General features: G+C 56.9%; 6 protein-coding genes across 6 annotated transcripts; all 6 read left to right on the top strand.

The window, feature by feature from the left end:
• Positions 1–733: 733 nt before the first annotated feature.
• DQ04_06251000 (hypothetical protein) lies at positions 734–2,329 on the top strand (the record flags this gene model as incomplete). The annotated part of the gene is made up of 1 exon (XM_009314606.1): positions 734–2,329. One exon carries the CDS (start codon positions 734–736, stop codon positions 2,327–2,329), a length of 1,596 nt encoding a protein of 531 aa, XP_009312881.1.
• A 781-nt stretch (positions 2,330–3,110) lies between these two features.
• DQ04_06251010 (hypothetical protein) lies at positions 3,111–3,944 on the top strand (the record flags this gene model as incomplete). The annotated part of the gene is made up of 1 exon (XM_009314607.1): positions 3,111–3,944. One exon carries the CDS (start codon positions 3,111–3,113, stop codon positions 3,942–3,944), a length of 834 nt encoding a protein of 277 aa, XP_009312882.1.
• Positions 3,945–4,570: 626 nt separating this feature from the next.
• DQ04_06251020 (hypothetical protein) lies at positions 4,571–5,158 on the top strand (the record flags this gene model as incomplete). Its single annotated transcript, XM_009314608.1, has 1 exon — positions 4,571–5,158. The coding sequence occupies one exon, from the start codon at positions 4,571–4,573 to the stop codon at positions 5,156–5,158; it is 588 nt and encodes a 195-aa protein (XP_009312883.1).
• Positions 5,159–5,364: 206 nt separating this feature from the next.
• DQ04_06251030 (40S ribosomal protein SA) lies at positions 5,365–6,099 on the top strand (the record flags this gene model as incomplete). Its single annotated transcript, XM_009314609.1, has 1 exon — positions 5,365–6,099. One exon carries the CDS (start codon positions 5,365–5,367, stop codon positions 6,097–6,099), a length of 735 nt encoding a protein of 244 aa, XP_009312884.1.
• Positions 6,100–6,668: 569 nt separating this feature from the next.
• On the top strand, positions 6,669–7,433 carry DQ04_06251040 (hypothetical protein; the record flags this gene model as incomplete). Its single annotated transcript, XM_009314610.1, has 1 exon — positions 6,669–7,433. The coding sequence occupies one exon, from the start codon at positions 6,669–6,671 to the stop codon at positions 7,431–7,433; it is 765 nt and encodes a 254-aa protein (XP_009312885.1).
• A 365-nt stretch (positions 7,434–7,798) lies between these two features.
• On the top strand, positions 7,799–10,342 carry DQ04_06251050 (hypothetical protein; the record flags this gene model as incomplete). The annotated part of the gene is made up of 1 exon (XM_009314611.1): positions 7,799–10,342. One exon carries the CDS (start codon positions 7,799–7,801, stop codon positions 10,340–10,342), a length of 2,544 nt encoding a protein of 847 aa, XP_009312886.1.
• Between the last annotated feature and the right edge of the window lie 8 nt (positions 10,343–10,350).

A 10,350-nucleotide genomic window follows, 5' to 3' on the forward strand; every position in this document is an offset into this window, starting at 1 on the left:
GTGTGTGTGTGTGTGTGTTTGGCCCTCCCCCCTTCCCACTGTGCTCTGGGTGGCTGTGGGGCGAAAGCGGAGCGCACGCGCGCGGCCAAACAGGCGGAAAGGAATAAATGCAAACGAAGAAGCAAGGCAAGCAAATGGGGGGGAAGAAAGCCAAAAAAAAAAACAAAGGAAAAGGACGCGGTGATTGAGGCGGGGTTACGCAAGGAAAAAAAAACTGTAGAATGATGAAGAGAAAAGGAGGGGATTGTTGTTGTTGTTGTTTTTGTTTCGATGCTGTGCGGAGGGTGGGCTAGATGAACGACTATTTCCTCCTCCTGCAAGGTTGCCCGCCTTCTCTTCGTGGTTGTATCAACGCGCATATCTGTCTGTCTGTGTGTGTGTGGTGGTGGCGGTGTCAACTGGCGTGGGCACACAAGCAGAGACTTCTGACTGTTACCGACTTCGTTCTTTGAGCGCTCCTCTCTCTCTTGGCTTCCCTCCCGCACTGTGCTTCGGTGACCCCCCGCGCGCGCGCGCGCGCAAAATCAAAATAAAAAAAAAAGAGGAAAGGTAAGCACACATCCTTTTTTTTTTACAGTGGAACCCGGCCATACGTGCGTGTTGCACAAACCCACATCGGACCCGTCTTGTCAGTCATAATCAAACGGGCATACACACACACAGACACAGACACAGGCAGAGAGACACTCTGACAACAACAACAACAACAGTGAAAGCGATTGGGCGAACAAGTATGGTGGTCCTTTCATTTCTGGAGAGCATCAAGGACACGGCCTCGCGCATGCTGCCAACGCCGTACATGGACATCATGGAGGATGCCACGCAGCCGCACCTTGCCCTGCCGAAGTACGACGGCGTCGCGTTCCTCTGCGAGAGCGCCGACACCGGCGAGGATACGGCGGTCGACGTGGTGCGTGCTGTGCGCCGCCGCATCACCGACGACGACCCGAAGGTGAAGTACCTGACGGTGCTCGTCCTCGACGCGCTGATAAAGGGCTGCGGGCGGCCGCTGCATCTGGAGGTCGCCTCGCAGAAGGGGCTGCTGCGTGACCTGCAGAACATCGCCACCCACACCCCATGCATCACGGAGAAGGAGCGCATGGCGAAGGAGGCGGCGCTCGCGCTCATTCTGAACATGTCCATCTGGTTCACCGGACACCCCGACGGGCGGGTGTACATTCTCACCACCATCAGCGATGACGTGCGGCACGCGGTGGGTCCCAATGCCTTTGAAGGCATTAACCCAGACACCAACACGCACGTAAATGTGGCGTCAAGGCGGCATCACCAGCACCACGCCAATTCCCGCTCGCGACACGAATCGCGGCGGCATCGCCAACAACAGAATAACCCACAGCAACCTGTTGTGGACGCCATCGGAATCAACTACCCGACAGAAGAGGAGCTCGCTGCCATGCTTGATTGCTGCATGACGCTGGCGGAGTACCTGAACAACGCCAAGGTGCTGCCGGATGGCTCCATTGAAGTGGACGATGTAATACGGGGATTCCGGGAAAAGATACAGGCAGACCACGGGATGCTGACGGTGATGCTCAGTTCTGATCTGCAACTCCCCAACCGCGATGTGCTCCGCGACATCAGCGACAGCCAGAGCAATCTCGTTCAGCGACTGGAGAACAACGGTCGGGCGGAGGAGCCGCACAACGCCGCCCAGCCCCCCACTACAGACGTTGCCGTGACGGAGGAGTACCGCCCACAAGTGGTAGCAGATGCACCGCAGGCAGAAGCGGGGCAGGCGCATAGGGGGATGAGTCCGCCCTCATCGAAGGTTGAGCCCGAAGCGGTGCTGCAGCAGAGGGAAGCAAGCAAAGCAGCGGAGGCCGCACTTGCGGCAGCCGCGCCGAACGTCATAGAAGACTTGTTTGGGCAGGCACCGGGTACNGATGCACCGCAGGCAGAAGCGGGGCAGGCGCATAGGGGGATGAGTCCGCCCTCATCGAAGGTTGAGCCCGAAGCGGTGCTGCAGCAGAGGGAGGCAAGCAAAGCAGCGGAGGCCGCACTTGCGGCAGCCGCGCCGAACGTCATAGAAGACTTGTTTGGGCAGGCACCGGGTACGGAGGCTTCTGCGCCAATGATTGCCAACGAGAGAGAACTGGAAACGGCTGAGGCCAATGTGGTTTCCGAACCAGTGGACGAGCGCGCGACGGTAGAAGAGCAAAGCGAGCCGCAGCAACAGAAGGAACAACACGAAGAATCTCTGACACAACAGGAAGAGCAGCCATCAGTACAACAACAACAACAACCTGAGCAGTGCTCCACAGGTGAGGATGACTTTGATGCTTTTTTGGAGGGGCGCTTGGCCAAGTAGCACTGTTGTTTCACTCTGAGTGANGAGCCGCAGCAACAGAAGGAACAACACGAAGAATTTCTGACACAACAGGAAGAGCAGCCATCAGTACAACAACAACAACAACCTGAGCAGTGCTCGACAGGTGAGGATGACTTTGATGCTTTTTTGGAGGGGCGCTTGGCCAAGTAGCACTGTTGTTTCACTCTGAGTGAGTATAGCCAAATGGGGGAACCCTTTCTTCGATGTGCACAAACACTGCACGGGTTTTTTTTGTTGGTTCGTCGTGTGTCCCAGGCTTTGCTTCAGATAACGGCTCTTGTACTGGTGCCATATTTCGGGTTGTTGTTTTTTTTTTGTGACACCCGTATTGCCTTTGCCGGTGCGCTGCAGCCAGCATCTCTCTATTCATCTGCACCTGTAAGAAGAAAANGTCGTGTGTCCCAGGCTTTGCTTCAGATAACGGCTCTTGTACTGGTGCCATATTTCGGGTTGTTGTTTTTTTTTTTGTGACACCCGTATTGCCTTTGCCGGTGCGCTGCAGCCAGCATCTCTCTATTCATCTGCACCTGTAAGAAGAAAAATGCCTTGGATTTTGCTCCTCTCCACATCTGAAGAGCTGTTTGGGATATATGTAGTTGGTTGTTTGCGTCTGTGTGTGTGTGTGTGTGTGATGTTGCACCTCACCTGTACCAAAATCATACCCTCTCTGTCTCCTTGCCCTCATAACCTCCTGCATCTTCCCCCTGGTGGCAATTGGCTATCGCCCACCCACGAGAGGAAGAAGCAGCAGTATACAAATATGGCGCCCAGCAGCTTCTCGGAAGTGGCCAACACAGTTGAGCAGTTCGCCACGAAGGGGTTGAACGAGCGTGGCTGGCGTCTGACTACCGTCGAGTACGACATTCCTGCCGACCGCCTCACCGTCCACCCGTTCGCCTCGCCGGACGCCGTGGGCGTGCGACTGTCGTACAAGAAGGGCGAGTTCAGAGTGTCCACAGATGTGGACTCTAATCCGAAGGCTACGTGGCGCAACTACCTCCCTACAATCTCGTGGGCCAAGAATGTGCAGGACATGCGGCACGCCTTCGTGCTACGCATGTCGACCACATCACCCGCCTTCCGCTACGCCCTGTTCCACCCGGACTTCACCTTCACGAGTGGGACACAACTTCTGGACGGCTTCTCCACGCACATCACCGCATCGACGCGGCTGTCGCAGCGGAATCAGGTGGGAGTCAGTGCGGTGTATGACCCGAGTCGCAGTGGCCTTAAGGACTACACCATCGCCGCCTCCCGCGTGGGGTGTGCGTCGGTGTTGGGAGGCGATATCGTTGCGAAATACAATGCCACACACGGCGGGGCCATTCACACCCGCATTCCGGTGAACCCGTATGCAAGTGCGGTGCTCCTGGTGGAGAAAAAGCGTGTCATCGTGGGCGCCGAGGCCCGCTCCCCGTGCGGCGCGCAGATGCTGCTGAACGTAAATCTCGTCGACTCGCGTGCCATGCTGGGCATGTCACGTAACATCAGCGACATATGGAAGATCACCATGACCTGCTCCGCGCCAGCGCCAGGCAGCGGTAGCACCACGGCGCCAAAGTTCGGCCTGGTATTCTCCAGCCAGAACGCCTAGATGCAGCCATGAATGTAAATACGGGCATGGGGATTGTATAAAAGAGTTGGGATTGCGGGGGCAGCGTGGCTGCGGTGTGTGACTTGGCGACGTCACGCTGGTGTGAAGGAAAGTCGTTGCCACCTCCTCTCTCATGCAAACACATACACACGAACTAATAAGAAATAAGCATATTATGGGCCTGCCCTGCCTCAGACTGACACGGATATACCCTGTAGAATGGGAAATACAAAGATACACACGCGGCATCATATACAACAATTTGGAGTGTTGCATGAGGCACACTGGGCTTGTTTTTTTTTCAACACTTCGCTTTATCTGCAACTCTTCATCAACAATAAGCATGTCATAAGGAAACATAGTGGTAATGATGGTCTACGTATTCCGTTGCATCGGCCTTTATGTGCGATTCCACACTTAACAGGACATGGACACATAACAAACGTTTGCATCTCTGAGCGTATATACAATCAAGGGCGCATCATTTCTTTGTATACATATATCTCTTCCTTTTTGTTTGTTTGTTTTTTGGGGGCCATTCTGAGGTCGAATGAGAGCGCGAGGATCGTGCTACTAAACAGGAAGTAATCCTTCTGACGGCAGGTCCGAATACGAAGCGGGTAGTTATGGTGGCATCCGACTTGCTGTCGTCGCGGTCGTTTCCCAAGCACAGAGCCACAGCCGCGGATGCAGCAGAGAGAGTGGACGCCCCTACCGTTAGTGGGGACGACATCATGAGTGAGCTGCAACTCCAGCTGCAGTGTGCAGTGAAAAATAATCGTATTCTGCAAGGGAATATCGATACTCTCAAGGCTGTTGCGCACCAATTGGCTGCGCAGCTGGATTTGGCAAACAGCCAGTTGATGTTGCGTGACGAAATGGCAGAGGCACAAGCACTGCGCGGGGCGGATGGGCAGGGGTCTGATACAGTGGCCCTCACCAAGAGCCAGGAGCCCACCGCAACCACGGTCCCTTCTGCTGCCGCTGCCGACTACGAACGGCGTATCGCCGCCCTCCATGCTGCCCTTCAGGCGAAAGACGAGATGCTTCTAGCCCTTCGCCATGAAATGGCACAGCGGGAGGTCGACGCGGCGGCGCTGCTGCGTGCGGCGGTGCAGGAAAAGAACCGGGAGATCCTCGGGCTTATGGACGAGAGAAACAAATGGCAGCGCATTATCGAGGCAGGGCAACACGCCCAGGTCCGGCAGAAGTGAGTCTGTGCGATATACCTGTACTATCAATACGGAAAAAAACACAACAGCCCTGTACATCATGGCACTCATCTATGAGTGTTAGTGCCTACATGCAAGTGTCTCTACGGTGATCTCCCTTCTCTTCCTTTTCTCTTCACTCACCTCTATCTAAAATTTGAATCGTCCCACAGTTCTTCTCACGTAACCGCATTCAAGACTAACTCGCGATGACCTCCGTGGACTCTGGCGCCAAGGTCCTCCGCATGAAGGAGAGCGACGTGCAGAAGCTGCTGGCCATGCACTGCCACCTCGGCACCAAGAACCGCAGCAATGCCATGAAGAAGTACATCCACAGCCGCACGAAGGACGGCACGAACATCATCGACATCCACATGACGTGGGAGAAGCTGATCCTCGCTGCCCGTGTCCTCGCTGCGGTGGAGAACCCGCAGGACGTCACCGTCTGCTCCACGCGCCTCTTCGGCCAGCGCGCCGTCTTCAAGTTCTCGCAGCTCGTTGGCACGTCGTTCCTCGCCGGCCGCTTCATCCCTGGTACCTTCACCAACCAGATCCAGAAGAAGTTCATGCAGCCGCGCGTGCTGCTCGTCACGGACCCGCGCACCGACCACCAGGCCCTGCGCGAGGCCAGCCTCGTCAACATCCCCGTGATTGCCTTCTGTGACACCGACGCCCCACTCGAGTTCGTCGACATCGCCATCCCGTGCAACAACCGCGGCCGCTACTCCATCAGCATGATGTACTGGCTGCTCGCGCGCGAGGTGCTGCGCCTGCGTGGCACGATCCCGCGCAGCGTGCCGTGGGACGTGAAGGTCGACCTCTTCTTCTACCGCGACCCCGAAGAGGCCCTCAAGCACGAGGAGGCCAACCAGATCGCCGCCCCGGTTGCGGAGGTCGACGAGGGCTTTGGCTGGGTCGAGCGCGACAACGTCTGGGAGCAGTAAGACACAGCAGCAGTAACCGCAGGGTCATCAGCTGTTCACCGTGAGGGACAATAACTCATTTTCGTTTTTTCTCACCTTGGTTGGGGGGCGCCGCGCACTCGACGGATTGACATCTCGACAGTGTCTGCCTCTCACCGTCACGGAATAAAATCTTGTTGGAACGGAGTGGTGTGGGATGGTGGTAGTGGTGGTTTTGTGTGTGCAACGCGGTGAGTGTGTCTGTAAATGAGTGCCTGGGCTTCTTTCTTCCTTCTGGTTCTTTTTTTTTTTGTTTCGCTTTGTTTGCGTCTTGCGCATTCCCGCACAAACGCGGCCAAAGCAGGTTTAGAGAGTGCCGAAGGGAACGCGACACCCCAATAACCCGTGAGGGAGGTTGTGCGAAGGAATTCAAAAATCGTAGTGGCTTTCTTTTCTTCGGTTTCCACAGTCCAGCATTCCCATTGAAACGAGAGAGGCGGGTGAGATTCTTTGGTGTTGCTGTTCGTTCGTTCCGCCACTGTCGTGTAGCTAGCTGTGTGGCTTTTTGGGGCACTTTTGACAGGGAAAGCGGGCGAAATTTTTGGAGCTCGATGCAGTGTGATTGCTGCTACGCGTGCTACGCGGAGATCGCCGACGTCGTTGCCACCACAAGGGGCCTCTACCGTCACCAGAGCAAAGGCGCTGGCCCCGGGCTGCTGCATCGTATCTGGCGCGCCCTTGGCGATCTGCTGGAGGAACAGCTCATCGAAAAGCGTTCCTGCATTGTCCCCGATTTCTTTCATGCCAGCGTGAAGAAGCAGAAGGTGGAGTACTATGATGGCACACATACATTCCACAAACCGCAATTTATTCTGCTACCGGACTTCCTCTCCAAGTACCACCTGCAGAATGTTCTCACAACACGCGATGCGCACTACCACGCCACTGTTCCGAATATCATCAGCTACGCCACAATTGCGGCGCTTGCTGGCACCGATAGATTTGTTGTCGAGGCTGCTGTGTGCGACTCTATCCGCGAGATTGGCAAGTATATTGACCGCAATCCCCTCACGGTGCTTAACATCGATATCGGCGTTGCCAACTTGGAGTTCCGAGGCCGCGAGTACCGCGTTAAGTGGTCCGAGGACTTCTTGGAACGCTTCAGGGCGGCAGTTGGCCCGCAGTCGTTCGTGTCACCATACGACCCGCCGACGATGTCATCCCGCGCGACAGGCTGCCGGTTCCAGACAAACTGCCTGTCAAAGGACGGCCTGCAGGCGTCGCTCTCCGACACGGTGGAGCGGGAGAAGCGGATGGCAGTGGTGGAGATGAACGACTCGAAGGGCGGATCAGGGTTTCGCAAGTCGTTTTGGTGAAGGTGCAGCGCACGTCATGTCGATGTGTCGTTACTATGTAGATTCTGAACAAGAGAGAGAGAGAGAGATAGAGAGTCTGTATGTGTGTGTGTGTGTGTGTTTGTGTGCATGTGGCACATGACAGCTCCCAAGGAGGAAATGACGCTCGGAGGTGATGATGCAATAGTGCCTTGGCGGTAGCTTGTGGTGGATGTGGTATACGTTTTGAAGAATTGTTCATGCTCTTTATCTATCTCACTCTCACTCGCTCTTACATTCCACAATTGGGGGGTGGCCTGAAACGTTAGAGGAAACTCCAGCAGAAAGAGAAGTATATGCGACCTTACCACAGCGGTCCCACACCATTGGGTGAGGGAGGGATTCCGATGCAGTATTATAATCAACAACAACAACAGCATCACCATCACCATCACCATCACCCACAACATCCGCAACAGCCCCAGCAACAACAACAACAGCAGCAGCAGCAGCAGCAGCAACACCATCACCTTCACCATCATCAGTACTTCAACCCACATGCCCAGTACCAGGGCATGGTTGCCCCCAATGGTGCTGCCGTTCCCCCGCCGCCACCACCGCAAGCACAATACTACCCGCCACACGGTGGGGTCATCTCCCCATCTACGTACTACAATCATGGCCACCACATGCAGCACCAGCACCGCCAGCGACAGGGGCCGGGTGTCGGGTACGGCAACGTGGGACGCGCAGGGTATAACGCCCCGTACATGCCGGGTGGTAACTACGACATGGGCAGCTACACCGCGCCACAGCAGCCGTATTACCGTGACAGCTACCGTGGGGGCCGTGGTCGCGGCGGTGGGCGGGGCGGAGGTCACGTCCCCGGAAGTGAGAGCCGTGAGTCATACTTCGCTGTGCACCTCAAAGACTTCGCCGAGTTGGAGGAGGCAGGGCGGCGTGACTCCATCCGCGAGTCACTGGACTCGACTGTGCTTGGGAAGATGAATCGTCGCGCGTCATCTGGGACGCTGAAGGTGCTCGCGATCGTAGGCCGGAGCTACCTCGCCGCGTGCATGTCAGTGCCGCACTCTGAAGACGACATCGTTCTGTCGAAGGAAACCGCGATGGAGTTTATGCAGGTGGAGCACGTGCATTGCGACGATGGCTTGCGTTTGGTGGACGTTGAAGACGGCGCCCATGTTGCAAAGCATGTGTACGCCACACTGCGCACGGCCCTGGCGCAGCTGACGGCGTACGACAAGCCGCAGCACGGGGTTGGGGCTGAGACCGAGATTAGTCTCCTTGCACCACCAGGGGCGCCGTTGCTGAAGGACATTGTCACCAGTCGTGCAGTCTTTAACACGCTTTCCGCGTTCCTGGAACGCGATGACGATGAAGCAACAGAGCTGTGGACACGGCTTCTGCTCGAACCTTCCTCCACTGGAGGAAATGAGAGCGCCGACACCTATCCACAGCAGCAACAGCAACAACAAGTTGCATCTGGCAAACTCAACGCTTCTACTCCTCTCCCCTCTTGCGGGGTGGGGCTTCTCTCCACGGCACAGGGAACACGGCTCTTTAGAGTTGCGCTTGCGCATCCAAAGAGACGGGAGACACTGTTCCGCTTGCTCCTCGATGCAGCATCTCCGTCTGCTGTGGTAAATTCAACAACACCGTCTCCAACCTGTGCCGCGGAGCAGCTTTTAATGGCTCTGTTCTCCTGCTCCCTTGCCTCACGATTTGTCTTTGAGTGCTTTGGCCTGGTGGAGGGAACGACGCGCTGCGATGACGAGGTGGATGTGCTCTGTGCCGGTCTGGAGCGCCTCGCTCTGCGGGTTGTATGCAGCAATGGCGGTAGCTTCATGATGACCGCACTGGTTAAAGAACTCTGTCCAAGCCGCTTTGCTGGGGGACAGAAGACAGGCGGGAAACGTGGACGCGATACGGAGGCTGATCGCCAGCAGCAGCAGCAACAACAACAACAGCAGCGCGACGAAAATGATAACAACGAGCAAGGAACAAAGGAGGATGAACACAATAACGATGAGACGGGTGACCGGCCCCCGCACTCGCCCTTAACAAGGGCGAACTACCAGATGCAGGAGGGGCCGTCCGACTGGCGGCTGTTCCGCGCCGTAGCTCGGGCCTTCGTGTCGGGCCCCGTTCCCGGTGACACGGGCGAAGAGGCGGCGACGCTGTCTCGCCGAGTAAAGCTGTTGACGCAGCACGTCGTTGCGTGCCGCGCGATACAGAGCTTCATTCCATTCTTTGCCGACGCTATTGTCCAGGTGGGGATGGAGGCGCAGCAGTCACAGTCTGGCAACGGCGCTTCGCCGCAGTCGGCGCAGTTCTACGACGACTGTGTGAAGATCCTCAGCGAGATAGCGGGCCAGAACGGGTTGTTGGCGAACCATAGTTATGGGAACTACGTGCTGCAGACGGTCATTGATGAGCTGGCGCAACGCGCCGTTCCTGGGTCCCCCATTGCCGAGATGCTGCAAAACGTGTTCGATGCGCTGGCCAGTTCAATCTTCGATGTCAGCATTCAGAAATTCGCCTCCAACTGCGTGGAGACGGCGATTGCGGTGTGCAACACGCTCCCAGACGGCAACGCGCAGGTGCTGCGCTTCGCCACTGCTCTCCTCGGGGAGGGGCCAAGTAGGATGATGCACGTGGCGCTGCACCAGTACGGTAACTACGTGGTGCGCAAGATCCTCAACCGGCTGACAGCCCTGGCGACGGGCGCCGCGGCGGCGACACCGGCGGAGGTGGAGGAGGCGAGCGTGCTGGAGCTGCGGTACTTCCAGACGCTCACGCTGCAGTTCCACCAGCTGCGGCAAACCTCCTACGGCGCGGGGCTGCTTGGGTGGGTGCAGAACCAGCGCGACCGAATGCGCCCTGCGGCAGCACCAGCACCAACAGCAGCTGCCGCCGTCGCCGCTGAGTGACGAGGCCG

The sequence above is a fragment of the Trypanosoma grayi genome, assembly GCF_000691245.1.
Source record: "Trypanosoma grayi strain ANR4 Tgr_625_V1, whole genome shotgun sequence".
Lineage (NCBI taxonomy): Eukaryota > Euglenozoa > Kinetoplastea > Trypanosomatida > Trypanosomatidae > Trypanosoma > Trypanosoma grayi.